At 35.4% G+C, this 27,984-nt stretch overlaps 6 protein-coding genes across 13 annotated transcripts; 3 read left to right on the forward strand and 3 right to left on the reverse strand.

Annotated features, from left to right (window-relative positions):
- Nucleotides 27-2,161, reverse strand: LOC104789880 (lipid phosphate phosphatase 1). 3 transcript variants are annotated; one of them, XM_010515522.2, is made up of 2 exons: nucleotides 1,683-2,161; nucleotides 27-1,134 (listed from the first exon to the last, which is right to left on the reverse strand). In XM_010515522.2, exons 1-2 carry the CDS (start codon nucleotides 1,731-1,733, stop codon nucleotides 208-210), a joined length of 978 nt encoding a protein of 325 aa, XP_010513824.1. In that variant the 5' UTR covers nucleotides 1,734-2,161; the 3' UTR covers nucleotides 27-207. The 3 variants fall into 3 exon arrangements, with proteins under 3 accessions (XP_010513824.1, XP_010513823.1, XP_010513825.1); XM_010515521.2 differs by having other exon boundaries at nucleotides 27-1,140; nucleotides 1,683-2,154; XM_010515523.1 differs by lacking the exon at nucleotides 1,683-2,161 and adding an exon at nucleotides 1,241-1,671 and having other exon boundaries at nucleotides 27-1,140.
- On the forward strand, nucleotides 10,559-13,182 carry LOC104789883 (leucine-rich repeat extensin-like protein 5). The gene is made up of 2 exons (XM_010515531.2): nucleotides 10,559-11,835; nucleotides 11,916-13,182. The coding sequence occupies exons 1-2, from the start codon at nucleotides 10,655-10,657 to the stop codon at nucleotides 12,799-12,801; spliced, it is 2,067 nt and encodes a 688-aa protein (XP_010513833.1). The 5' UTR covers nucleotides 10,559-10,654; the 3' UTR covers nucleotides 12,802-13,182.
- On the forward strand, nucleotides 13,241-14,830 carry LOC104789882 (auxin-responsive protein IAA32-like). Of its 3 annotated transcripts, none has more exons than XM_010515526.2 (6): nucleotides 13,241-13,332; nucleotides 13,548-13,656; nucleotides 13,855-14,025; nucleotides 14,123-14,374; nucleotides 14,455-14,563; nucleotides 14,635-14,830. In XM_010515526.2, the coding sequence occupies exons 3-6, from the start codon at nucleotides 13,875-13,877 to the stop codon at nucleotides 14,699-14,701; spliced, it is 579 nt and encodes a 192-aa protein (XP_010513828.1). In that variant the 5' UTR covers nucleotides 13,241-13,332; nucleotides 13,548-13,656; nucleotides 13,855-13,874; the 3' UTR covers nucleotides 14,702-14,830. The 3 variants fall into 3 exon arrangements, with proteins under 3 accessions (XP_010513828.1, XP_010513830.1, XP_019102119.1); XM_010515528.2 differs by having other exon boundaries at nucleotides 14,129-14,374; XM_019246574.1 differs by having other exon boundaries at nucleotides 13,866-14,025.
- On the reverse strand, nucleotides 14,780-17,361 carry LOC104789881 (receptor protein kinase-like protein ZAR1). Its single transcript, XM_010515525.2, has 2 exons — nucleotides 15,750-17,361; nucleotides 14,780-15,667 (listed from the first exon to the last, which is right to left on the reverse strand). The coding sequence occupies exons 1-2, from the start codon at nucleotides 17,236-17,238 to the stop codon at nucleotides 14,988-14,990; spliced, it is 2,169 nt and encodes a 722-aa protein (XP_010513827.1). The 5' UTR covers nucleotides 17,239-17,361; the 3' UTR covers nucleotides 14,780-14,987.
- On the forward strand, nucleotides 23,481-26,897 carry LOC104789884. 4 transcript variants are annotated; one of them, XM_019246576.1, is made up of 12 exons: nucleotides 23,481-23,616; nucleotides 23,724-23,822; nucleotides 23,944-24,028; nucleotides 24,147-24,216; nucleotides 24,412-24,472; nucleotides 24,559-24,615; nucleotides 24,906-25,062; nucleotides 25,167-25,263; nucleotides 25,659-25,768; nucleotides 25,972-26,078; nucleotides 26,262-26,372; nucleotides 26,476-26,897. In XM_019246576.1, exons 1-12 carry the CDS (start codon nucleotides 23,527-23,529, stop codon nucleotides 26,599-26,601), a joined length of 1,170 nt encoding a protein of 389 aa, XP_019102121.1. In that variant the 5' UTR covers nucleotides 23,481-23,526; the 3' UTR covers nucleotides 26,602-26,897. The 4 variants fall into 4 exon arrangements, with proteins under 4 accessions (XP_019102121.1, XP_010513835.1, XP_019102120.1 ...); XM_010515533.2 differs by having other exon boundaries at nucleotides 24,559-24,612; XM_019246575.1 differs by having other exon boundaries at nucleotides 23,482-23,616; nucleotides 25,164-25,263.
- LOC104789885 (reticulon-like protein B15) lies at nucleotides 27,025-27,950 on the reverse strand. Its single transcript, XM_010515535.2, has 4 exons — nucleotides 27,758-27,950; nucleotides 27,509-27,638; nucleotides 27,336-27,405; nucleotides 27,025-27,246 (listed from the first exon to the last, which is right to left on the reverse strand). The coding sequence occupies exons 1-4, from the start codon at nucleotides 27,853-27,855 to the stop codon at nucleotides 27,089-27,091; spliced, it is 456 nt and encodes a 151-aa protein (XP_010513837.1). The 5' UTR covers nucleotides 27,856-27,950; the 3' UTR covers nucleotides 27,025-27,088.

Below are 27,984 nucleotides of genomic sequence, written 5' to 3' on the forward strand. Positions count from 1 at the left end.
AAAAAAAAAAAAAAAAAAAAAAAAAAAGGTCGAAAAGCCAAAAATGAGAGAGTACATTTACAAATGCAAGGGTTTTAAGTAGAGGGTTGAATACACATACATACATACATACGTAAACGTAGCTATACCGTACCATCCACAATCTCACAAACAACCAAAATGAAAAAACCAAATAATGAATCAAATAATGGAATAGAAGAAGGATCATCATCTGGGAGCAGTTGAAGTGCCAGATTCCATGTTTTCTAGAGAAGTTGAATCCATCTGCAGAGACATTGTCCTCAAGGCATCTCCGTTTTGGGAGGTCATAGGGACTCCTCGTTCTTGAGCTGCCTTGAAATATGCGTAGGGACCCCATCCTTCTTCATGGTAAGGGTTAGGGTAGAACTGACGGTAGCAGAAGGCGGCTACAAGGGATCCGATGAGAGCTCCGGCGAAGACGTCTTGCCAGTGGTGCCAGTAGTCATCCACACGAGATATCCCAACAAGGCAAGCGGCGAGCAGAGGGAAGATCACGAGGCAGAGCTTAGCCACGTGTCCTTCTCCGTTGAAGGCCTTGATTTTGCCAGAGAGGTAGAGGGAGAGGAAGGTGAGCCCCGCAAAGGACCAGGAGGTGTGTCCGCTCGGGAAGCTCTTGTGGCCTTCCTTGACCTCACCTGATTTGCCGTGGCAGATCACACCACCCAAGGCATCATACAGCTCTTTGCCGTCGGGGAAGCAGCGCCAGTAGAAGTTAGGACGAGGGCGTCCGGTGGCGACCTTGATGGAGTCGGTGATGACACCAGTAATCAGAACAGAGAAGAGCAGACCGAGGATGCTGTGGTGCAGATCGTACACACATGTCCTTTTCAGGTAGAAGCAGACGAAGACTAGGATGGGAAGAAGCACGGCGTAGACGGGGACAGACCAGACGGGGACGGTGTTGTCCTTGAAAGGGTACTTGAGGTCAGTCATCATGTCCTTTCCGACGTAACGGTAGAAAGGAGAGATGAGGTTGAGGCCGATCTCGATGGCAATCAAGATGACGAGTATGATCCAATCGTGCTTGTGTTTAGAGGCGACACGCCCTCCATGGCTCTTGATAGTGTGAACACCAAGATCAATCTCTTGCATCCTCCCTCTCTGTGGCTCCTGCTGCTCCTGCCCAAAAAGAAAAACAGAAAGTACGATCACAATCAAACCACAACCTAATTTAGTTTTTGTTGGATCCAAACAACAAACTAAGAAATGTATGTAATACTTGGGGATGAGGAGGGTTTGAATTGAAACCTCCGGTTTGGGTGATAGTAATAAGGGAATGCAATTCATCATCTCTCTCTCTCTCTCGGATGAACAAAATAAATTTGTAAAAAAAGGCAGAAAGAAGTGTTTAACAGAAAAAAAAAAAAAAAAAAAAGGAACTTTGTCAAAGGCACGACGACATCAATTGGATCCAGCAAGTTTTTGTCTGTCCGATTCGTTGTGCTAAGCACAGTGTTGTAGTCAGGGGAGGGGTATTTCATTAACAATGTTTTCGTTGACTTTATTTTAAAACTTGCAACGAGTTGGGGTTTTTTTTTTCTTTATAAAGAAAACTTTAATTTTTTTCAATTTATAATGATTAATAAATTTAAAAAAAAAAAAAACGAGAGGATAATTTTGAAGGAAGTAGGGAACAGAGAAGAGTCGCTTTGAGGGTTTACCTGAGAAGTGCCCCAGAACTTGAGAGAAGAGAAAAACGATCCAATTGTCATCGGGAAAGTGAAGATCTCACGATTAAGCTTCTCCAAATGATAGACCAGTAGAGATAGGGAGAGAGAGAGAGAGAGAGAGAGAGACTTCAGACTTGGGATTCAAATTAAAAAAAAAAAAAAAGGAATGTGGATCGAAACTTATTATTAGGAGTTAAAAAAAAGAAGAGACGACGCAGACGAAATAAATCTGATTTGGTGCGATGACTGTGTGTTATAAGAACTTGAAAAGAGGAGCGAAGAAGAAGAAGAAGAAGAAGAAGAAGAAGAAGAAGAAGAAGAAGAAGACGCGTTTTGTGTTTTCGTTAAATTTTCAAAATATCTCTTCTTTTTTTTCTTTTCTATCTTCAAAAGGTATATTTGTTTCCCTTCCACCTGACGGGCGACGGTTGAAGAAAGAAAGAAAGAAACTCGTATCGTATGTTTGACTTTTCAGTTAATCGTCGGTCTAATCTGGCCTTCTTCTCAGCCGCGTGATGTGGTGGGTCCCCCCGTAATGTTTTAGGAAGTTTCGGAAATCAGAACATGGGCCTTCCTTCATTTGGGCCTTCTTCAGTACTGCTCTCCTTTCTTTTTTACATCTTTTAAATTTTTATTTTACGAGTGATGATTGTGAGTCATATCCATTTTCCAAACTTTGATACCCGGCCCATATATCATTTTGGAAGCCCAGCCATCCCCTCCCTCTATACAAGTCACAAACTCAACTCTTGTCTGCATAATACATACATGGCAACTTGACTCGGACGTGACGTCGATGGACTTTCAAACAAATCTATGGCTGAACTAATAAATAATTCGAACATGAGTTTGTGGAGCACGTAATCGGACCCGAGAACAGCCTCGTATTTTCCTTTGCAGCTAGCTATCTTTTTAGTTTTTACCAACCAATTTTATATTTGTAGTCTGTGTGTGATATTAATAATTGTTGTGTAAGGAGGGACTGATATAGAAGGAATACTACTGAGTTTGATAGTATCAGATAAGAGTGATATTTTTTTGATAAATTTAGCCTTCTTATTTATTTTTATTTTTATTCGTTTTTTGCTTGTTTTTATAACGTATTGTTTATTGCATTAGGGTAGAAATAACTACAGAAAACCAAAAACGAATTATTATTATGATTTTAAGAAAAGAAAAGAGTACGGCTAGTTGGAGACTTGGAGTAATACGTTACAGAGTGGGTCCAGTAGGTGGTCTGGCCTTTTTTTTGTTTTTTGCCAACAAGCATTCCATTATATAAAATTGAAGGATTACAATCTTTTTTTTAGAGGGAACCAAGCACACCAAACTTACACACGAGGAAAAATAAAATAAACTACGACCATTGTCCATAAAGCAAGCATACAACAAACAAGTTTTAAAACTTGACTTATAACCATAATGGTGAGAAGATAAACAAGGTGGGGTGGCCTTTTTAAACTGGATGCATCTCTTTTTTTTTTAATCCTCAACTTTTTACATGTTTACGACACTACAGAAACATATTTAATCTCATGTATGTGCAATGCTGCACGCTATAAATTTTATTTGATGAGGAATAAAGACAGTCAAGATTATTGCTATTGTAGCCTCTGCAAATACTTTCACTGGATAAATAAATATTGTCATTTTTATTTAGGACGGTTTTTTAAAGTTAGTTTAAAAAAAAAATTAAGGTTATAAGTAAGCTTATTATATAAAGTTTGATGTCAAAGTTACTCATTAACAAGATTATGACACGTGTTATTTTTATAGATAAGATGCTGACATGAGTCAATTCTAAATTTACTAAAACATTACAAAAAAAACTAAAAATTTACAAGTAAAAGTTATAAACCTATTGTAAAAAGGAAATCTACTAAGTATCAATATTTGTTTATTCTTTATTTTTCTATTTTAATTTAATTATGTTGTAGTAATTTTAGATTTTAGTTATATTATCTATTTAAATTTGATTTCTTATTACAAATTTGTAATGATTTTAAAATATCTATTTATATTATTTTGAATTTTTATATTTAGTTTAGGATATGTAAGATCAATATTTATTTTTTCTTAACTTTTTTTAATGTTGTAGTATTTTAAATTGTTTATTTAGTTTATATTTTATATCTCTAAATTATATAAGACTCATATATCATCGTGCTTCTAATTTTTAATTTTATAATGTCAAATTAACTATTTTTCAATTTCTCAAATTTTGTTGGGTTGGTCATAAACTCATTGCAATCGCGTAGATATTTTCTTTTTTTACCCACAATAGTTTTTGAGTAAACAATTTTAAAGAAATATTGTAGTGGTTATAAAAACTGTCACAAACAAATTTTAGTGGTTATAAAAACTGTCACAAACAAATTTTAGTGGTTAAAAGAAACTATGTCAAATTGAAAGTAAATGAACAAAGATTGGTTTAATTTGTTCACAAAGTCACTTTATAAGTGGTGATAAAGAACAAACTTTAACAATAAAATATTTTTGGATGTAAAAAAAAAATTTTAGTGGTAAAACATATTGTAAAATTATATGTGGATGTTAATAAGATGACGTTTTGTTGAGTTAACTCCATGTAAAATATGAATAAGTTGCGGAACGTTTTTTAATTTGACAGTTTTGGTGACTGATAATATAGTTTTAGATTATTGTAATAATCGTAATAATAATTTTAAAATATAAAAGTCTAAATTAGTGTATTAAAGTAAAAACTTATCTCTAAGTAAGAATATATATATATATATATATATTTCTGAAAAATATATTTTATTTACAAAAAATAATATATTCTTTTAAAATTTTTATTTAATATATATTTTTATAAGTCGCACATCTAGCGGATCCTAATTTAATTTTTTATAAAGAAAATATACTAAGAAAAAAAAAAAGGCAAACGGAGAGATAGAGAGGTCAATCCGAAGGTGTTTGACGACATCTCGGAAAAAAAAAATACTACCAAAAAACAACTGTAATAAAACGAATTTAATATTTACTATATAAGTATTAAAAAAAAGGGAAGATGTTCGTTTGTTTGTTCAGGTAAGCCAGCTGCAAAAAAAGCATCCTTGGCTGAGCTGTTCGTTTGTTTGTTCCACCTCTGAGTTGGTTGGACCCAATCTTCTCTTTTTTCTTATAGTTTCATCCTTAATTTTTTTTTTAGTTTCCTTCACTTTTTTTATTTATTTTTTTCAATACATAATCCTCTTTCAATTATCACACCCACCAACTATGCAATATACACATCCCTTATGGTCTATTTGCAGATTATTATTAATCGAGAAAAAAAGAAGAGAAGAAAAACAAGTCAAATATACGTGACATTAAGGCTTACACAAAAGAATCAGGCGTGTACTCTGTTAATGCCAAGATAGGTCACAATTAGAATGTTTAGTTAGGCAAAATGAGGATCGAAATAATCCTTATTAATTAGTGCCGGGGCATGAAAAAAACGGGTTACAAAGTGAACTAGACAAGCTAGAGTGACGAGAAAGTAGGATGAAGGACGAGCTGCAAGCTCATGATTTTTGTAGCATTTAGCTCCTCTTTTTTGCGGATCTTTTTCCTAAACGCCGTACGCTTATGTTTATAGCAAATCGTGTCGGTTCGTCACTCAAAATAACCGAAATACCCCTCTCTCCTTTTTAGTGTTTAATTGGGTCTCAGAAAATTATTTCTGGGCCAAACTTATTGTTAGGAGGGGAATCCACCCCTAATATACTCTTTTCTTAACTAGTCTTATTCATACATTATAAATAAGAGATCGTCCCATTCAATTAAGTGACAACATACACAAAGCTTGTTTACTGACTATCCCGACCATATCAAAAAGTTGGATAAACTTCATCCCAATATTAATGGTGTAAGTGTAACAAAAATCTATTCATCATACTCACCATAATGTTTTCTTATATTCTTATATTTTCCAAAATGTATGTTTCGTTGTTATGATGAAATGGATAATTCATTTTTTTCATCTAAATTTACGAAATGTATGTGTGGTGGACCCTCCAAGAACTATAGTATCAGCATATCTGCAAGCCTGGTCATATTCTTTTGGATTAACAAAAAAAAAAAGGAAAAAAATTCTTACCAACCATTTTTGGAATAATCCAACCTCCCCCATCTTTGTCAATTAAAACAAGCTCTTTTGGATTGGATGCATATTTATCGTGTGTTCCTTTGGTATGAAATTAATGTAACGTTAGTTTCGAATGAGACGTTACTTACTTTTTCTCAATTTATGCTTATTAATTTATAGATATACTATTTATCATTTTTTTTTAATGTCGTAATCACCTCCTCTTACACAAAACCAAGTGATGAGCACATGTCGTACGTTGCTAGAGAGTTGGAATTATATACTCAATAGAAAATGAAAAAAAAAAAGTTTTGAAAGAAATGTAAATATAAAATGTAATATGTAAAACAGCTAGAGTTGGTTGTAAACTAGTAGTAGTATATAGTTTAAGGTCATGTATTGCTTGCAAGATTCGTATTTCTTAATTAATCAACCAACCCTTCTTTTGATTTTTCTTTTCAGTAATACGTAACTATTAATCTACGATGTTGTTAACTAAGTGTAAAGGATTAAAGATGAGATTTTACCACACAAAAAAAAAATTAAAGATGAGATTAAAAATTATAGTATGATAATGTTTTTGCAAAGTGGTACCATTTTGCTTTGCATGAGCGCCGCTTGGATAGAGCTTTGACGCAAGTCTTTATTTGTCTGAACTTTCTCTCTCTCTCTTCTATCTGTCTCCACCCACGACGTCACATAGTGAGTGAGATGGCTCCGCCTTCGTATTTGGCCCATAGAATAGGATGATGGGAATGCAGATATAATAACCGACCTTGTCAGTTACAATTTGTTGTCTTTTTTTTTTTTCTTTTCTTTTGTTGAATGCAAGGGGCGGGGTATCAAATCCTCGTATTTAAAAAAAAAACCTCATACAAGTATTTGAGGAGAAGAGGTAGACCCTGTATATGTCGTGTGTCAAAATGCACACACCAATTTCACTTCACTTATTTTTAAAATTTGTAAATATACTACTATATATCACCAATTTCTTACCAAAAACAAAACACAAAAACATATACAGTATTTCACAATAAAAGTTGTAGATTATAAATTTTATAGCTCAAGAAATGTAAGAATAAGATACCATTATTACATTTGGGGTAAGTATATTTATTTAGTTTAGTAATCAAATCGGCAAATAAATCCTTTGATTGAGGAGTTAAAACAGCGACACTAATAACTATACATAATATGATTAGGACTTTTACACTTTACAGGCAGATAGATAGTAGTGATTATAATATTAAATTAAATGGTAAAATTTTGGGTTTAATTAGAAAAGTCTTTAAAAGGTAGTATATTTCTTTCATACTAATATGAGATTATTTCCTACAACACTGTATATGTCCCGTTCTACAACCGAACCTGACCTTGAGAGAAATTTAAAGGATTACTTTCTTCCAGCCTAAAGCCAAAACAGTCCTAGTCCTGCTGTCAAATAGAATGTGACCATCATCCTTCCTAGTTCCTAGTGTAAGTGTTCCTTCCCACAGGTTCTTTTTCGATTCCTTGTTAGTAAAGTGTAGTAATCAAATCACTAATAACAACTTCTCTCACCTTTTACTGATCCCACATACATAAACACATTAGTATTTCATTTCGTTTTAGGCAACTCTATTCTCATTTAATACATTTTCCTTTTTCTTTTTATTACACAATAACAACGTATTAAAAAATAAAGTAACTGGAAAAAGTTAATAATTCCTTGCATTTGTTGCTATGTGCCACAATATTTTTGTTTAGGGGTTTTTTATTCATCCTTTTCATGTGACCTAGCTCTATTTACAACGGCTGAATAAAGGTATATCTCTTTTAATATATATATATATATATATATATATATATATATTTTGTTATATAAATCTTAATGACAAAATTACTCATTAACAAGATCTTGACACTTGTCAATTATATCATTCAGATATTGACACATGTCAATTTATTATTAAAATTTTAAAAAATAAAATGTAAAAATTCTAAACCTAATCTAAAATGGTTTTATATAAAAGTAAATAGATAAAATAAAACATAATTTTCTTTAAAATCTAATTATAAGATAAATTTATATTTTATTATATAAAGTTGGGTTTTGAAAGTTAGTCATTAACAAGATTTTGACATGTGTCAAGTTATCAGTCTGAGATTTTGACATGTGTAAATATTTAATATGAAGAATTTGATTACAACAAAAAGGAAATATTTTGTTTTTTAAAATATTAATAAAGTAAAAATATAATTATAAAAAATTTCAGAATTTAGAAAAAAATAAAGTTTTTTAAAATAACTATAAGAAGATTATATATATATATATATTTCATAAAATTAAAAATTATAATATTATTTACTTATTTTTAATTTTAAGTGATAATTTTTAAAAAAATAGAAACAAGAATTAAGGAAAATATACTTTTAATTATTTATTCTAAATTTTGTACTCACTTCTATATAATCAAAGATCACCTCATATTTAAATAATTTATTCAAAAACATTGTTTTCAACTTTGTTTAATTGGGAATATATTTTAATGGGAAGGTAATTTGTTCTTATTTTCTTAAACCAAAATTTTCTACTACTTTCTCTTATTTCAGTTGGGAATAGGTAAGATTAATATGTTGACTAAAAAAAAGATTAATATATGAGTCTTCTTTTTCTAAAACTGTATTTTAAAATTTATTGTAGTATTTTTAGATTGTTTTAATTTGTATTTTAATCTTTGAATGATTTGAGATTCATATATTAGTATACTTATAATTTTCTATTGTTTCTTTAATTATGCCAAATTATTTTATTTTTCAATTTCTCAACCTTGATTGGTTGGTCATAAACCCTTTTTTTTTTGCAAACATAATTGTTACCATTATTCATTCAATCCCAAAGAGAGATAACGAATAGAAGCTCATCAACCTCATGAATTGATAAAATAGGCTAATCAAACATAAGCGTACAACAAACATAGATATATAGATTGGAAAAAAATAAATCGCTGTTGATAGATCCATAGGAGCCCAAAGACTCTGACACCCTGGTTTGCGGAAATGTTTAAAAGAATTGATTTAGCCACATACGTCACCAAAATGCACTTATTTTTTCAGTCAAGGGTCTTAAGAGAACTTCATGATGGGTGACCTTTCTGGAAGTGATTGTCGAAATTGTGCGAGTGAGGACAAAACACAAGAAAATATAATTTGTTGATTTGTAATGTCAGTAATCAAGTTTTTAAAGACTTCCAGACGTAACACATCGGTCATCGAATATAGGTTGGTCCACAAGGAATAGATGTAGGGCCCATTTGGGAAGGTGGGGCCATGGACTGAGAGTAGACATGGGCTCACTTAACAATGTGGTGGTTGAAGCGTTACAGAGACAGAGGCTACATCATGGTGTGTCAAAGACACTTCCACGAATACATTGAGAAATTTAGCATTAGTAACTATCAAAAGATTTTGTGACGATTGACAAAGGTTTTGACGTTTATTGGTCGTCGGAGCAAGCTATTTTGAGATAGCAAAAAGACGTGAACATTTTCTCTCCACACAGGATGAGGGTAGAGCCGGCGTTCTCTCTATGGTGGAGAAGGTTGCAAACAAGGTTATCTACCTAACAGAGGAAGGTGGAGGAGGTTGGACGCAAGGTTATCTCTCCAAGGGAGCAAGACGGAGCCAAGGTTCTCTCCATGATGGAGGAAGTTGGACGCAAGGTTCTTTCCATATGGGATGAGGGCGGAGCCGAGGTTTTTTCCATAGCAGTTATACATTATTGTGATGACACATCATTGATTAGTATATTATGTAATATATCTTTTATTCAAAATGTTTTTTGAGCCAACAAATTTAGTAATTAAAAAAGTATGCAGAAGTGGAAGTAATATACTTGGCTTAATGTGTTTATATAGACAGTTTCTAGATGGTGATAAAGAATATTTTTGTACCATACAAGAATACATTTATATATAAAAAATATACTTTTAATAGTAACATACATAAAAGATTTGTAAATGGATATAAATCAGTATATTATAACAAAAATAAAATTTATATATAACATACAACAATTTTTTTAAGAAATTTAATTCCATTTATAAAACTTTAAACCCGCACATCGGACGGGTCCTCATCTAGTATATATATATATATATTTGTTAACAAAACTAAATTGCCATCAATTAATTTCTTTTGTTTTAAAAAATCATTTTACTTACAAATATTGTGATAATTATGATCGCCATCTAAATGATTATTATGCAACATATGTTTGCATTTTACAAACACTTTTCTTGAATTAGAGCTTGATTTATACAAAAAATTGCGATTTATATGATATATATGAAAAATACTAATTCCCAATTCTAGTGTAATTTATATTTATTGTTTGACCAACAATCTACATAATTCATCATGTATTATACAGTATGTAAATTTTTGTTAAAGGTTCTATGTTGATTTTGTTAAAGATGACACTTATATATAGTAATCATAGGAAAAAATCACTTTTTCATGAATTTTTTTTTGACATTCTATTAAAATAATTTATTAAATAAAGTGAAAAATAAATTTTAAAAAAAAAAACTGAAAGAAATAGGGTTAGAAAAGAGAAAGGAATATGATCGTAAAATACTAAACAGCAAAGCATATAGTTTTGTAGCATACTTTAAATTAAATTTAAAGAGAAAATAAAGAAAGAAGAAAAAAAAACAGCTGTGGACTAGCACACCAGCACCAGCACCTAGTTAGAGTATTTTAGAAGAAAAATCAGATTCTCCAAATTCAGTTATGCTCTTTTTTTAATATAAAAATTAGTATATTAGTATTATTTAGTTATAATAAAGTTTTGGTCGAATTTTGTAGAACACTCTGGCTGAATTGAATTTACATGGAACCACCGCCTCCTTCTCTCTCCTCCACCGCGGTGGCTTCTACCTCCATCCCCGCCGCCACCACAACTGTTCCTCATGTGACTTCATCTTACCCCGAGTCTCTTGACTCCTCTCCTCGTTCACGCACCACCGATGGCTGGGATGACCTCCCTGCTCCTTCCGGCGGTGGCGGCGGAGGAAGCACCGTCTCTTCTAAAATCCGTCTCATGTGCAGTTACGGCGGTCATATCCTCCCTCGTCCTCACGATAAATCCCTCTGCTACATGGGCGGCGACACTCGCATCGTGGTCGGCGACCGTAACACCTCTCTCTCTTCTCTCCTGGCTCGCCTCTCCAACACGCTCCTGGACGGGCGCTCCTTCACCCTCAAGTACCAGCTACCCAGCGAAGACCTTGACTCTCTCATCTCCGTCACTACCGACGAAGATCTGGACAACATGATCGAGGAGTACGACCGTACCATCTCCGCCTCCAATTCCACCAAACCCTCGCGCCTCCGTTTGTTTCTCTTCACCTCCAAGCCTGAGGCTATGGGTCAGATCCTCGAGAGCTCTGCCAAGAGCGACGATTGGTTCCTCAACGCTCTCAACAGCGCTGGTCTCCTCAACAACCGAGGGTTCTGTGATTCTGACACCAACGTCAATCGTTTACTTGGGTTGGACCATGTTGGAGAAGGAGATGGCTCCGTCAAAAGCGCCAAGCAGCAGCAGCCTCCTCCGCCGCAACCGCAAGGAGGCCAAGATGTTCACTGCTTGCCTGATTCTCCCATGTTGGACACCTCCTCCTCTTCTTTTGGCTCTACTTCTTCCTCTCCCTCTCTCGCCAATTTGCCTCCGATTCGTGTTCATGTTGAGGAACCCAGCAGCGGCGTTAGGACTCTCCCAGATCAGAGAAACCTGGGAATCGAGGAGCAGTTCGCACGCTTCAACGTTGGGAGGCAGGACGACGGATTCGCTGCCATGTCTTCACCACCGCCGATGCCTGTCACAATCGCGCTTCCTGCTGCAACCGTTTCAAATGAGTCCCACACGCGGGTCATCTCTGACGATGAGAGATCCGATCACGGTGTGCCTGCTGGATACAGGAAACCTCCCACTCCGCGTTCCCAGCCGCAGAATCTGCAGGCTCATCAGCTCAAATCTAATAGCGAGCTGCCATCACCCAATTCTGTTTCCAGGTACCTCCTCTTCTTCTTGCATGTGCCTCAGTTTGTATTGTTAGATTCTGATTGTGGTTCTCTTATTATTATTGCCTCAGTGATAGCAGTGTGAGCAACCCTATGTTTCACCAAAGACCTTCTGTCTATCAAGAACCAATTGCTCAGATGTCTTCCGCTGCTTCCACCGTTGTTACTGGTATGATCAACCCCTCGGATCCAAGCACGCTTTTATCCCCCAATCAGAATCAGAATCAGGACCTAGGCTACAACATCTTTCACCCCCAATTCGAGCAGCAATCTCAGCCACAGCAGCAGCAACACTTCATACACACTACTGCTGCACCTCAATACATTCATCACCATCCCTCTAGCGGCCTTCCTCTCCAGACTTACATCCAGGTTTACTCTTCGCAGCAACAGCCACCGCAGTCTTTCCACCATCACCCAGATCGACTGGATCACCAGCCTTATCCTGTTTATTATGTTACTGCTCCAGTCCCACCTAGGCCCTATTGTATGCCTGTGCCACAATCTGCAACTGTTAGCGAGGCTCCAGGTTCTCTGTCTTCTAACCATCTCCAGGCACCTCCCAACTCTACCATGATGCCTCCACCTCCTAGCAACCACATGACAAGTGTTACTGGTGGTAAACCTGAGGTGGGACAGGCTGGGATTTACACAACAGCCCCAGGTGTGGGCGGTGCTCAGATGGTTCACCAGATTCCAACAAGCCAGCAGCAATTCATGGGGTATTCGCAAATCCATCACCCACCTCAGTCTGGTTTAGCTGGGAATCCTAACTATGGATATGAATACGCTGACAATGCTCATACACAAATATACTACACCCAACCTCTGGGACACGCACAGTACCAGACAATGACCGGACCTCCACCTGCCATGGTGATGCCTGATGGTTCTGCTGCTTCTAAGCTTCCAGCTGAGAACATGACTCAACAGATCCGGAGTTCACAGCCATTGTGACACACACATAACTATGAAGGTGAACCACAAAATTTTGGAGGAAGAAAACGTATAATTATATAAATTACTTTTTTTTTTTTTTTTACAAGTTGCTGCATCAAAAAAGAGTCTGGCTTCGTGTTGGTTTGGTATCATGGATTATGTTAAAAGTGTTGTGTGAGTAATTAGAAAATAAGGAAGTAGTGCTGCTTCGTGGGGTACTGCATTATAGTTGCAATTGATACTGGTGGTGCTCTTACCATTTTCCTGGATCTTATATCATATTATTATCATTCATTTTATATTGTAAATGTATCAGTCCTTGATCATCGCTCTTTTTTTGTTTTCCTACTTGTTGGAGACTTAAGAAGGCTCTAATATGAGATTCTGAGATGTATAACATGTAATATTTGGAAGAATGTATGTCTTCTTCTTCATCGTTTCTTCTCTCTTATCCATGGGAGCATAAGTACAGACATGAATCCATGTTGTGTGGTCTTGCAAAACTACACACAACCCTACAACTTCTCAGACAAGGCGTGGGTGAAAAAGGTAGTGACAAAGTTGATCTGTCTTCTAATTTAGCAACATAACTATCTCTTTTGAAAGAGAGAGCATTTTGTGTAATTCTCGTAACACCAGACCCGAACCTTTCCCTCTCTCTACCCATACTTTCGATTCAGGATATTTTACTCTTGCACTACACTGTTCTTTCACAAACAACACAGAGCATTGATTGAAGTACCGGCTGATATTTTTTCTGGCAGAGTTCACTGAGTGGAGGGAGATATGTATTTTTGTGATTTTGTGCATCAGAAGCATTGAAGTACCGGTTGGCCCGGTTGGGTTACAAAATCTGAACTAAATCTCTCTGTGGTCAGCTCCCCATCCCTTGCATCAAACCAACTGTATCTAAAATGGGTTCTTCTTGTCGTCTGTCTATTTCATGTCTGCAATTATGTCTTTTTCTTTCTTAAACTCTTCTGACACTCTTTCAGCATCAGCTTCATGCTATAAATCTTTATCAATGTGCTCTCTTTTTCTCATCCTACTTTCCCTTCTCTGCATCTGTAGACATAACGAAGCATCAGGCAATGGACCCAAACACACCTGCAGACTTCTTCCAAGGATCTTCCAAGTTTCATACATATTACTCACATAGCAAGAAGGGTGGTGGGTTAATCGATCTAGGTCTCAGCCTTAGGACCATACAACATGAAACTTGCCTCCCATCATCCGGGCAGAGTGAGTTTCTTTGCTGAATTACTATGCTTTCACCTCATTGTTAGTTACTTTTCTTCATCCTCACTTGGTATCTTCAATATCTACATGTGAATCAAAGTGATAGGTCTTGACGGGTATGAAGATCTCATAGAATGGTCGCAGCCCAGATATAACTGCAATACCCAGCTGAAGAGTGAGGATACTGGAAACCAAAGACTTGCTCAGGGATATTACAATAATGAAAAAGAGAGCAGAGGAACATTGACTTATGTAAAGGTAAATCTAGATGGCCTAGTGGTGGGCCGCAAGGTTTGCCTTCTTAGTCAAGGAAATTACTCAACTCTTGCTCTTCAGCTTGACGATATGTTTGGTAAGCCGTGTTCTTATCCCCAAAGCTTCCAGCTACTAGTATGTTTAAAAAACTTTTGCCACATCAATTTGAATTTGCAGGGATGCAGACCGTGTCAGGACTGAGGCTCTTCCAGACTGAGTCTGAGTTCTCTTTGGTCTACAGAGACATCGAAGGTATCTGGAGGAATGTTGGGGACGTTCCATGGAAGTAAGCTCTTCCACTTTCTCTATTCAAATTTTTTAGTAAATCACTTTTGTAACTTGCCTGAAACTCAATAGGGAGTTTGTCGAAAGCGTGGATCGGATGAGAATTGCAAGAAGAAACCATGTTCTTCCTCCCTTTTAAGCTTTTAAGTCGAAGCTTCTCTCTTCCAGGGCGTTCACTGTTTATCTAAGATTCAAATTAGCTCAGTTGTGGTTCTAATATTTAACATATGATGTACCGGAAACTTTAAGCTATAAAAACGATTATGAAGAGAGAGGCACAACTTAATTAATAACCACTAACAAAGACGGGACAAAAAAAAAAAATTAAAAAACGGTAACCACATCAGCATCGTCAGGTGCAAATGCTCCAAGTGATTGCAGCTTCATCTTTTAAAACAAGCTTTATGTGCATATCTCTAGATGTCTCAATCGCCAGCCACAAGTAATCTGTCGAGAGTATCAGAAACGTGCCTCATGGCAGGCCTTTTCTCTGGACTGCTATTTGCGCAACTGATTGCAATCTTCAGAACAGCGACAATCTCGTCTTCCTTATTTGCCTCAGGATCCAAACAAGGATCAAGAACATCACATAATGGTTTCTTCTCCTCAATGCATACTTGTATCAATCGAACTAGATCCATTTCCGATGTCCCCACCTCCATTGCCGGAGACTTACCCGCTATCAGTTCCAGTAATATGATCCCAAAAGAGTAAACATCCCACTTCTGTGATGGTTTGACCATCTTGAGAGTCTCGGGTGCCTGGTAGTAGGATCCAGACGAAGAGTGAGCAGTGAAATCCGAAGATACACTCTTGTGATGGTGTTGTTGCCTCTCTTGCGGCTGTTGATCCGTTTGGATGATTCTATTAGACTGTATGGTCGGAGAAGATCCTCCAGCAATGTTAGCCAACCGTGCAAGTCCAAAATCAGAGATCTTAGGTTCCATGTCTTGTCCGATGAGAATGTTGCTGGGCTTGAGGTCTCCATGGACGTATTTTTTTGGGCTGAACTCATGGAGATAAACAAGCCCTGTCGCAATCCCTTTCACTATCCTCAGCCGTTCAGACCATGTCAAAGGAGCAGTAGTCACCATGCCTAGCTTTCCTGCACCACACCCCACATATATAGTGACTTAACATGATGTAGTCGAAGGATGCATCTCGAAATGAGAAAAAGAATGACTCACCGTGGAGGGCGGTTGCGAGGTTACCGTTGGGAACATAGTCGTATATGAGAAGCTTCTCATCCACAGACCAATAATAAGCTCGAAGACCAGCAATGTTAGGATGTCTCAGTTTCCCAATGGCTTCAACTTCTGTCTGAAACTCCTTGAATCTCTGAGACCCTCCTTCACCTAATCTCCGGACGGCCAGTGTGAGACCGTTCTCTAGAACCACTTTGTACACAATGCCGATTCCGCTCTTGCCTAGAACAAAAGCTGACGCTTTTAGTAGCTCCTCCAGGTTAAACACAACCTGAGCGTCAAGGGGCACAATGTCGCAATGCTCTACGTTTTCAGATAGCGTTTCAGATTCGTCTTTCCAGAAACACAGACATTCCGCAGCCCTTTTCTTGGATTCTTTCTCGAAGCCGAACTGGTTCTCGCGGTTGCAAGGACAGAACTTAGAGTAGCAGTAAGTGAAAAGCAAACCCATGAGGCAGATTCCGACAACGTCGCAGAGAACAATGGCAATGACGGCGCTTTTGCTCAAACCACTTGATTTTTGTTTGGATTCAGAGTTGGTATCAATATCTTGATCTTCGGGCGGGTTGTTGCTTGGGATAAAAGGGTAAGAGGCATTGAGGCCGAGCTCATATCCTGGGCAAAGGTCTTTCAATGGCGGGCCGCATAGCCCAGTGTTGCCGATAAACGCCGTTGGTCCTCTGTTCATAAGAGCACCAGTTTGAGGAATGGGACCGGAGAGATTGTTGAAAGTGAGATCAATGTAAACCTTTTCAGGAAGATCGCCGAGAGCAGGTGGGATTGAACCGGTGAAGTGATTGTGAGAGAAATCAGCAGTTCCTTGTAGATTAGAGAGGTTTCCGATGTCACTAGGGATCGAACCGTTGATTTGGTTGAAGGCGAGGTCGAGTTTCTCCAGAGAGACGAACGCTGAGCCAAACCCATCAGGCAAAGGACCAGACAGGTTGTTGCGGCTGACATCGAGTGTTCTCAACCTGCTGCATTGCAGAATCGAAGGCGGTAGCGACCCGTTGAAGAGGTTCTGCGACAAATCTAATGTCTGAAGAAGCTTAAGCCTACCGATCTCGTCCGACAAGGACCCATCAAAGGAATTGCCGTAAAGGACTAAACTTTGGAGTCCTTGAAGCTGGAAAAGCTGAACAGGCAACGACCCATAAAACCTATTGCTCCGGAGATTCAAGTGACGGAGACTGGAGAGAAACCCTAGAGAGGATGGGAGAGAACCGTAAAGGCTCTTTCTTGGAATGCTAAGAGACACCACCCTGAGTTCTTTGCAAGTAACACCGTTCCACGAACATGCGTCCTCGTCCGATGAGTTCCAATTGCTGAGGGAACCGCTAGGATCATCGTGGACGCCCTGCTTGAACGTTAGGAGCGCGAAGCCCTCGTCGTTTAAGCCACTAACAGTCACATGGGGGATGTAGTTGTAGTTGCAGAGAAGAGCAACGATGATTATCAGCAAAGCCAACATTTCAGATGCAAAATTAGAACAAAAAGACGAGAGTTAAGAACCACTTTGTACAAATGAGAGTGATATAGAGTCCTGATAGTGATAGAGTAAAGAGTAAAGAGTAAAGTACAAAGAAGAAACAAAAGATACCTTCGCTGAAGAAAAAGGAGGAAGAAAGAATACAAAAGGAAGAGAGAGAGAAGAGAGAGCTCTGCTTTTTTTTATCTTACATTGGGAGAAGAGAAGCAGGAAAATAAAAAATAAAAATGACCAAGTTTGTGAGAAAAGAGGTGAAAGTTGGACAAAAGAGAAGCCCATGGCGGACTAATCCATACCCTAATTTGTCCACTAATACATTTCTTTACTGATTAACATCTCTCTGTCGTTTCTTAGCTCCTTTTGACCAAAATTATGATCGTTAAAAAAAAAATTAAATCTTAGTGTAAAAACTAAAAATGTTAGGTCAGAACTTTTTATTCAAATAGTAGTCACATCCTTTAAAAATAATAGAAATACCTTTTGTCAGGATTATTGTAGTGGAGTTTCGTGCTAGAGCCACATTATCTATGATTCATAAAATGGTAATTAAAGATGTATAATCCTGACAAAAGGTATGTATATTTTAACAGTATGGTCTAGTATTGAAATTAGCATTGGTTAACAACAGTCAGTAATTGAAGAAAAAAAACCATTTTAAGTACAGATTATTTAAATTAGCATTGATTGAACTAACTAATTTGGCGTTTGAGAGAGAGAGATGTAACGTGGAGACTTCAAGATGGAGAGTTTTGATATTATTATTACTAGAGAACGTCACCATAATAGGATTCTTTAGTTCTTTACTTTACCACATAAAGTACCATTCAAGATGTAAACCACTGCTCATCTATCTCTCTTATTAATCGTATCATGATATACATAAGTTGTCAGGATTCACAATGCCATTACATCTTAAAAGAGGAATAGAGGGAGACTAGTATTTTTCAAAGAAGAAATGTATAATTTTTTCTAAAGAAAGAAATGGTAAAAGCTTAAATTGATCAAACAGTGTGATGTTGAAGGATTATCCCTATATTGGTAGAAGAGAAGTACAACTTCTACCTATACCCAAAAGACCACAATCACGTTCATTTGAAAACAATATTATTAAGGGTAGATTAGTCCTTAAACATGTGTTGGGTCGGGTTTAATGTTTTAATTATCTGAGATTTATCAGTCGGATATTTGAGATGATACACCCTGAAATTAGAGTATTGGTCTATTGGATACTTAGTATTCGGATTCAAACGGGTATGGTTATAACCACTAACGAGAATATAATTTAGCATTTACTATTGTTTACAAAATTGGTTTGGCAAGAAAGCTATATTTTTGGAAACAAGATTCACTAAATTTAAAATTTTAGAAATAACATGTATATAATATTTTAATTATTAAATCATACTGTATTTTTAGCGATTTGATTGATTCCATATTGGAAATCTAAGTAATTACTATTCATCTATACTATTAATTGGGAAGTACAAAAAGAGAAAAAATAAAAAAAAAATTATATCATATATTCATGTTGCCAAATAGACCCAATTATCTGTATAAGTAAAAAAAAAATCTTTATCCCATATATTTAGTACTTTCTAAAACAACTAAGTCAAAAAAATAAAAATATTAGTTCATATAAATTAAATCTATTAACAAACTTATTGATTTTTTCCTAAATTCTAGATATCATTAATTATAAAATAATCGTAGTTAATATATTTCCATAATAAAATCATGTATTTAGAGGTGTGGAGAAATTAATACTAATTAAAACTGAAAAATTAATACATGTGCTTAAAAATCGTGATATTAGAAAATATTCAGCCATAAATTTAGGAAAATCATAATTAATCCAACTTATGCATAACAAGATAGTAATGACTATAAAAGTAAAGTACTATTAGAACAACACACGATACTTCTTTTAAAGAAAAGCAGACCTCGATATAAAATTGAAAGTGCTGGAAAAAGTCAATTTCAAGATTAAAATAGTTTTCATACCTCCAAGTCATATACTGCAGTATTTGGAGTGAAACTGTAAATGTTTTAGGAATATAAACTGTAAGTTTTTCAAATAAACTTTTATACAAATAGTATTTTTGTAAACTTTTAGAAACAAATGTCTAGCATAATTCTTATTCATCTTTTCTTCTTACATACAATATATATTTAGCATTTTCTGTTTTTATTTATTTAGATTCAATATTATCAATGAAGAAGATGTTCTCAAGTTTTATCTGACAGAACAAGTTACAAGTTTAAACAAAGGTGAGCTTATTCTAAGAGTATTAACATAATTTTTGTGGAGTGTAAATTAATATATCAAATTATATTAAGTCAGTGGTATGTCAGCAATTGATATGTTTGTAATCAGCATTCTCAAATCCAGGATCTCCAAAGAATCAACAAGTGGTAAGGATCTTTTTTTTTTTTTTTTTCTGTCTCAAGGTAAGGATCTATTTATATTTCATCTAAGACATTTAAAAACAATACTCTAATTATGTGTATGATAAATCATGTTGGAAAAAGAAAAAATTTCATTTTTTCCAACATATTATGCCAATCATGTATAAATTTTCACTCATTATGACCTAATTCATGTTATTTATTATTTTCTTATACTATTTAACTTGATTTTTTATTGGCAGATAACTCGGGAGTTCCAAAAAAGTATTGATGAGCAGTTCAAACTAGAACAATGCTGAATCAATCTTCTGGAGAGTGAAAAGTGAGAGAAATTCTTGACTGTGAATTTACAAAAATATTTCATTAGGGAAAGTGAAGAAATGGAAATATAGATACTTTACAAAAATGTCAATTCAAAACAAATTATCGTTGTTGAAATCATTTGATGTTGGAGGAATTTGTAGATAAAAAATTTGAATAATTGTCTTGTTTTTGTTAGAGAAAGTTTCCTGGATATTTAATATGAAATCGATTTTGATTACTACTAATTAAGATATAATTTAGTATGTGATATTACATGTCAACTAAATTATATGAATGATATCGGAAGTCTTTCGGATTAATTAGTTTATTGGTTTGTTTAAATTTTATAAATATAACATCTACTTTCCTATAAATATATGAACAAAACATACATAATGAAGTACTAAACAACTAAAATTAAACTTTTAAATGATTAGCTAAAATAACTAAGAGATTTTTCTATAAATAACAACATTTAATTTTAATTTGGTTTGAGTTTGAAGTGTGATAAAAATAAAATATTTTAATTTGATACTGACCTGTTGGTCCGACCCGCCGGTTCACGGGTTTTTTGCGGGATTTTCCGGTTTTTTGCGGGTTTTTAGTTGTCCAGTTTTTAGAAGTAAGGCGGACCAAAATATCTACCGGGTTGCGGTTGGTCTGGTCCGGTTCGGGTGTTAAACATTGGTTTTAATCATTTTTACTGATTATATAAATTTAATAAATTACGGGTTTAATATTACTACGGGTAAAAAAATATAAAGTTCACTATGATATAGGACTATGGGAATGTGTTTGACAACTTGACAATTTTGGTCGTATGACGGGAAATTTTTAATATTTGGTAGTTTTGGGTGTGAATGGTTGCAACGATTGGGGCGGACAAATCTATCTGCGGATCAGACTATTTTTTATTTACCATTTATCATGTGTAGACCGCAGTGGTGCGGTCTACAGAAAACAGAAACAAAACCACAACGGACCAACTGTGGACCGTTTTTCTTTACAAATAGAGTTGGACCGATGCGGTCTGTTGTCCACACTTAAAACAGGGCGGTCTGGTCCGCAGATGGATTTGTCCGCCCCGACCGCAGTTACCAAATTTTATGGTGAAACTATAAAAATATTGATGAATATAATTTCGAACGAACGTCCGAATCAAATCCAAATTTGATTTAACACTCCTAAACAAACTGTTGGAAATGTTTCTATTAGTTTAGAATAATATACACCTAATATCACTTAACTATATTATATCTTAATTTTTTTCTTATAATTATCACCCGTCGTTTGAGTAAAAGTTTACGTGAAAAATTTTAAATTTTAAAAAACATTATGCAAAAAATAACCCCGCACGTACGTGCGAGTCTGAACCTAGTTAGTAATTGTAACAAAGAAACTATATGTAAAGAATTAATTACTTAATAAATGTGATACTTTTAACAATATACAGTTATATTTATAACAAGGAAATAAGAGATTGCTCTATGAAAATAGAAAAAACAAATTTATTGTTTTATTTTTTAAAAGATCTTTGATATAACAAATCTCAAAAATGCATAAAAGAACATCTAACACCATTTTGATATTTGACAAAAAAATTGAAAATTCTATATATTTAATGAAATATTCTTTGTATTTTCGGAATATTATAAATATTTTAAAAAATTTATACTTTTTAAGCATTTGCGAATATTCTAATAAATTTTCTATTTAAATAATAATCAATTCAAAATGAAAATCAAAATTAATAATTACTTTCATAAGGAAACCATAATAAAATCTGTTTACTTGAAAATTATATGAATTCTCAAGATATATTTTATAATAAATGCTTACCAAAATCGATTCAAAAGATAATTGATTCTTGACTACTCCCTACGTTTCACAAAGAGTGTCATTTTAACACTTTCACACAAATTAAAAAATATTAAAATATACATATATGCTCTTATTTACTCTTAGTTATAGATTAATAGTAAAACTAGAAAATCTAATGTAAAAGATGCACTGGAAATATAAAATAATGCATTGGAATTGTAAAGTGACACTTTTGTGAAACAAAGAAAAATCTCCAGAATAATAGTCTTTGTGAAACAGAGGAAATATATTTTAGGAAAAAAAAAAGAAAATTAATATTTTTTTTGCATTATGGACTTAAATCCGAACATTACTTTACTTTATAAACACTCCTTTTATTCACAAGCTCAATTCATCTAATCTTTATTTTAAATAAAATGAATCATTTACATTTTCAAATGATCTCTTTCTTATTTTTTATTATCATAGTTGTTTATCTATCATATTAGAATTTATCATTTGCATGTTTGTTATTTTTGAATTTTCATGTGAATAATTTTTTATTCTCATTATGTAGTACATATTGGCATAGCTAATTTCTTTCATCTTATATTTTTTTTCAGCTGTGTACAAAGCAAACTGCTTCTCTTAAAAATAATATGACTTTTTAATCGACTAAATAAGTTACAAATCATATTATTATTTCTCATAGTGTTGAATGTCATATTTATAAATGCACACTCATACAATAATGAACTTATAATAGTACTGCATAGAACCAAAGGTAGCAAAATGAATTACATATCGATTGATGTTCCCTCTTGCTGCCTAGTTATTTTTCGTTTGTTTTTTATTGTACAAAATCTTATTCCCTCTGTTTCAAAATATAAGATGTTTTTAAAAAGTTTTTTGTTTCATAATATAGGATGTTTTCAAGTTTCTATGCAACTTTTAGAATAGTTTAGTATTTTATATTATGCAGTATTGTTTCTAATTGATTGAACTTGTTAAAAGTAAAGATTTTTTTAATCTGCGTGCTTTAGTTAAAACATACTATATTTTGAAACGGAGGGAATATTATATTACCAACTACTCACTTTGATTTTTGTGTACTATATTATATAAAATCATTGCACAAATATATGTTTCACGAAAAAACACAGTAAAATTATATAAAAATAGTTTAATTATCTAATATATTAACCATCACATAAATTCTAAAATATTTTTTTTGGGCTCTAGCGCGGATCTGATCCTAGTTAAGTAGTTAAAATGACTGTAAAAAATAAAAAATAAAAAATAAGAGAGGACAGATATGTGTACACACACTTTGTCCGGCCCTTATTGTCGTTCTTCTCGTTTTCATGATACCATTAAAAAAAAAAACAACAATTTAAGTAGAGAGACTAGAGACACTTGTGATTGTGAAGGGGGAGTGTCAATTTTCATTTCGTAGTTTAGTATAGGATAGAGAGAGACCCTAAACCTCGAGTCAAAGAGAGTCAGTGGGCCTAATTTCCCATTCACGGACTAACGACGAGTAACGGCGACGACTCCGAGGGAGCGCCGGGGGTGCACATTCTAGTAATTCAAACAATTGTGGTTTTAGCGTAATATTCAACTGTTTTTTGGGGTGCAAATTCGTAAATACGAAATCATTTGGGGGGCTAATTTGGCATTTTATTTTCTTTTCCCAGTGGCACGATTTGATTGGGAGCGATCATCAATGGGAGTCGGAGGGGGACGAGACCGAGAGAAACAATGGGAGAGGCTGCGATTCGTGCCATCGTCGAAGCGATTCACTCATCTCCGACGCAGGCCGTCGTCTATCTTTCCGGCGGTGCCTCTCTGGTTTCACTCTCTCTCTCTCTCGCTTTCAATATACATGTGATTGCTCTCTGCCTCTGTTTGTGCTTTGAGTTGATACGAAAACTATATATATATATATGTATTCGCAGGCTTTAGGTTGGTTGATGTCGGTTCCTGGAGCTTCGAACACGCTTCTGGAAGCCGTGGTTCCTTATTCCAGAGTTTCTATGGTCCAATTACTCGGCAGGGTTCGTAATCAGTAATCTCATTACTCATACATACCTCTCTCTCTCTCTCTCTTTCTCTTTTTATATATGACAGCAAGCAAAATCCTCTTCTCTTGTTCATAATCACCTAATTTTTTCTTAGGTTCCGAGCCAACACTGCAGCCAAGCAATGGCCAAGGAGATGGCCTTGTTAGCCTACAATCGGGCTCTTAAGCTCTCTAGACCAGGTTTTCTCTCATATTAAATATTTGGTCTCATTCCTCATCGTTGTTGCCTTGCTTTGCTTGTTAGTAAACCCCGGATTGATCTTACTTACTTTTCGTTATCTGGTGGTTTTTTTTTAAGGATATCCCGTTCTTGGTGTGGGCTTTACGGGATCTTTGGCAACTTCTCTTCCAAAGCGTGGGGATCACAGGTTGGTTATGCAAACTTCTTTTGCTTCCTGCTCTTTTAATAATATATTTATTTATGATTTATTGGACTTGTGTAATGCCTACCACAGTAGGTTGTTATCCAAACAATCATTTATTCATTTTTTAGGGATTGTGAGCTCCGCCGCTTAGATTGCTTTCTATTACTCATACTTGTTGTTTTGTTGCTGCCCGAGTAGGTTCTTTTTGTCTATGAGAGCATCCAACCGGATCTGGGAATCTTCTGTCACTCTAACCAAGGTCTTTACGACCTTCTTTCTCCCGTCCTCTTTTACTCTTTAATATCAGCTCCTTATCTGTTTTATTTTCATTGCCTAATGCTTTAGAATCTACGGAGCCGAGAGGAAGAAGATGAGGTGTCAAGCTGTGCACTGATCCAGGTGGTGTGTTACATAGCTAAATTATATGACCTCGTATCTGCCTAGTGCATTGCTGTATGATTTCTCTGCTTTTAAGGAAAAAAACTAAACTGGCAAACTAGTTCACTTACTTGTATTAGATTCAAGTACCTGTTGACGTTTCTGTTTTATTTCACTGAATAATACTAAAAATACATATTCTTTCTGGAGCACTTGTTGTTCATACGTTCCTAGCATAACTTTTCGAAAAGCATTGTATTTTGAGGTTCATCATGTGGACTGAGTTCTTAAAACCTTTCTTGTCGATGTCTTAGGCTATGGCCAAGGCATGCCAAGTTTCTGGGACTCTTGACTCTGGCTTGACCGAGTCTGAGGTGCCTTATGAGTCTGAAACCCAGTTTAGTGAAGAACAAGAACTAGAACAGCTTATAAATGGGGAGTTGTGCTGTAAGATTTATCCATTTTCTGGTGGTAAGGTTTTGGTCATTTGACCCAATGAGATTTATAATTTTTCTTTCAAACTTATTCTGGCATTCGTTGCCAGTAATGATGTAGTTCTAACTTTGTGGCAGAAGCATACGGGGGGTCTGATGAAGATAGAAAGATTATACTGCCTGGCTCTTTTAACCCATTACATGACGGTCACCTCAAGCTGTTGGAAGTTGCTATGAGGTAGGCTAGTATGTCTTTACTATTTGCTTAACGAGTTCCTATTTCTCTTTCAGGTGAACATGTTTAAAATAAAAACAGTGGTTGATGCTAATCATATGTATAACCTAAGTCTTCTGTGTATCTTTTCTGTCTTTGACTCTTTGCTGGCTCTATGTTTCTTTTTTGACATGCTGACTCTCTGTTTTTTTAGTTGAATCTAATTTGCTATTTTGTGCAAGGTAAGTAGTAATTCATAATTTCTTTCGTTGTGTTCCACTCCACATGTTGTGATTGGATTTTGAGAGACCTCTGGCATTTTAAGAATTTTATAATCTCCAAACAACAAATCAGATAACTGTCCTTTTTCTCTGCAACATAAAATGTGAACAATCTTACTAGCAGATTTGTTTATGCAGCGTTTGTGGGGGCGGGTACCCATGCTTTGAAATATCCGCAATAAATGCCGACAAACCACCACTTTCAGTTGCACAGATCAAAGATCGTGTAAAGCAATTTGAAGCAGTTGGTAGGCGCTTCTCTTATTCACGCACTATCTATTTATGTTTTCAATTCCGTGCACCACTTTTTTTGGCATCTCTAAGTTACAACCATCTTATGGGAAAGACCAATCAGTTTTGTGATCCAGAATCGAGCTATAAATGTTTGAATGCAATGTTATGTCTATTTGCATGTGCATCATTTGATATTGGTTTTGTATCTGGTTGGCAGGAAAGACGGTAATAGTTTCAAATCAGCCATACTTCTACAGGAAAGCTGAGCTCTTCCCAGGAAGCAGTTTTGTAATTGGCGCTGACACTGCAGCAAGGCTTGTCAATGTATGTAATTACTGAGAGTTTTCCTGCTCGTCTTTTTGTTTCTTTCCTTCAACTACAATTATATTTGTATGCTACACTGTTGCGATCAGCGACTTAAAAAACTTAATGAGTCACAGACATTTGAGGTGCTCTATTTCCAATTCCATACTATCAAAGATGATGAAGGAACTGAACTTCTTGCAGCCAAAGTACTATGAAGGAAGCTACAAAAGGATGTTGGAAATACTTGGTGATTGCAAACGGACAGGTTGCAGTTTCCTTGTTGGTGGCCGCAATGTAGATGGTGTATTTAAGGTTTGACTTGAGCAGTAGAAGTAGAACTTCGATCAATACAAATTTACTCTTTTGAGGGTTGTCTATGAGATTGTATACCTAATGCCTTATCTTTGCTCTGCAGGTTCTTGAAGATCTTGATATTCCAAAGGAAATAGTCGACATGTTTATCTCAATTCCAGCAGAAAAATTCCGGATGGATATATCCTCCACCGAGATAAGAAAAAACCAAGGGGGTGTTACTTCATAATACACGAATTAATGAATTTTCGACCCGCATTTAAGTTAAGTTTTGGGGCCGCAAGACAGTTTCTTCTGTGCAGTTGCTTTTTGATATGATCTTTACTGTTCCATTTTATTAGTTATTATGGAATGCTTACGTATTGCACAAACGAGTTTGGAAAAGGATATCCTTTGTATTAATTATTAGAGCACCACCTTATTAGTTATTATGGAATGCTTACGTATAGCCTCGCACCAGCTTGGAAAAGGATATTTTCTTTGTTCTTGCAATGCTTGTGTGTAATACTACTGTAGTTGCAACCTTATACTTTGTATAGAGGTGTCCAAGAACTCCCAAAAGTTTTATTATTCTGTTTAGTTTCTGTAATCCTTTAAACACGGTTTTTTCGTAATGGCTAGGAAGAAATACAACAGCCAAGTATCCCTTCTAAATCAAGTATAGTTAAAACTACGATAGTAGCATATAGAGGTGCTTTCATTTCACATGAACTCAACTACTCCACCTTGACGGCCCTAGGAATTTTTGAGACAACTTTGGATTTGACTACTCCAAGTATCTTGTTCTTCTCTTCCGATACCTTCCCGATGAAACTGTCAATGGCCCCTTGAAAATTCAGGTACAAAACCGGAGTTGTCATCGAGCAGACTAAGCCTGGATGCGTGTTGGTTGATATAGTTTATTAGAGACAAATGGAGGACATGATCAAAAGAGAAGTAGATCATAACAGGTTGTGTTCTTACTTATATACAAAATTGTGAGGAAGCTAATGTAGCTCCCAATGATGTCTAAGATGGTCACATAAAGGATGGTCTGCCACATGAATGAAGTTTAATTATAAATGAACAATGAATCTTGATATATGCTGTATGGAAACTAAAGGAATTTGTGTGACGTATATGTAGCAAAGATTCACCCAGAGAAAGGTTTTGATGTCTTTCCCATATGAAATCTCATAAAGCATAAGGAGAAGGCCCTCAATCTTTAAAAACAAGGCTCTAAGTCGGGAATCTTGTAGATTTATCTCTTCTGGAGTGGGAGGCCTCCTGTATGAGATTGGTTAAACGAGAGCTCTGCGGTTAGTTTTCTAAGTTCATTCCACAGAATGAATGACGTACTAAATTGTAAAAGATGCCTGTCTATATATTTGTATTTTGGTAGGTACCGTGTTATAAAGAGTTGTCCGAACTTGGCCCAAAGGAAGAGGAGGAGCATGAAGAGCAACAGGATCGAACAGAGAAGTGGAACAATTCGAGCCTCCATGATCTCCAAGGGGAACCAGAAAAGTGTGGCCGTTACAAGTGTTATCCCCGAGTTTATCTTGTCCTTCCACACACATAGATCCGCCACTGCAACAACATTTCCAATGTATGGTAAAGCGTGTAAGTCTCT

The sequence above is a fragment of the Camelina sativa genome, chromosome 6, assembly GCF_000633955.1.
Source record: "Camelina sativa cultivar DH55 chromosome 6, Cs, whole genome shotgun sequence".
Taxonomy (NCBI): Eukaryota; Viridiplantae; Streptophyta; class Magnoliopsida; order Brassicales; family Brassicaceae; genus Camelina; species Camelina sativa.

Bases quoted from the DNA above. Each gene is read 5' to 3' on its own strand.
- LOC104789880 (XM_010515521.2), bottom strand. From the start codon at position 1,733: ATGACAATTGGATCGTTTTTCTCTTCTCTCAAGTTCTGGGGCACTTCT. The intron at 1,141-1,682 runs GTAAACCCTCAA...CTTTTTGGGCAG, and splicing joins AGTTCTGGGGCACTTCTCAG to GAGCAGCAGGAGCCACAGAG.
- LOC104789883 (XM_010515531.2), top strand. From the start codon at position 10,655: ATGGAACCACCGCCTCCTTCTCTCTCCTCCACCGCGGTGGCTTCTACC. The intron at 11,836-11,915 runs GTACCTCCTCTT...TTATTGCCTCAG, and splicing joins TCACCCAATTCTGTTTCCAG to TGATAGCAGTGTGAGCAACC.
- LOC104789882 (XM_010515526.2), top strand. From the start codon at position 13,875: ATGGACCCAAACACACCTGCAGACTTCTTCCAAGGATCTTCCAAGTTT. The intron at 14,375-14,454 runs GTAAGCCGTGTT...TTGAATTTGCAG, and splicing joins TCAGCTTGACGATATGTTTG to GGATGCAGACCGTGTCAGGA. The intron at 14,564-14,634 runs GTAAGCTCTTCC...GAAACTCAATAG, and splicing joins GTTGGGGACGTTCCATGGAA to GGAGTTTGTCGAAAGCGTGG.
- LOC104789881 (XM_010515525.2), bottom strand. From the start codon at position 17,238: ATGTTGGCTTTGCTGATAATCATCGTTGCTCTTCTCTGCAACTACAAC. The intron at 15,668-15,749 runs GTGAGTCATTCT...GGTGTGGTGCAG, and splicing joins CCTCGCAACCGCCCTCCACG to GAAAGCTAGGCATGGTGACT.
- LOC104789884 (XM_019246575.1), top strand. From the start codon at position 23,527: ATGGGAGAGGCTGCGATTCGTGCCATCGTCGAAGCGATTCACTCATCT. The intron at 23,617-23,723 runs GTTTCACTCTCT...ATGTATTCGCAG, and splicing joins TTTCCGGCGGTGCCTCTCTG to GCTTTAGGTTGGTTGATGTC. The intron at 25,769-25,971 runs GTAGGCGCTTCT...TCTGGTTGGCAG, and splicing joins AAAGCAATTTGAAGCAGTTG to GAAAGACGGTAATAGTTTCA.
- LOC104789885 (XM_010515535.2), bottom strand. From the start codon at position 27,855: ATGGAGGCTCGAATTGTTCCACTTCTCTGTTCGATCCTGTTGCTCTTC. The intron at 27,406-27,508 runs GTGAATCTTTGC...TTCATGTGGCAG, and splicing joins ACATCAAAACCTTTCTCTGG to ACCATCCTTTATGTGACCAT. The intron at 27,247-27,335 runs GTAAGAACACAA...ACACGCATCCAG, and splicing joins CCTCACAATTTTGTATATAA to GCTTAGTCTGCTCGATGACA.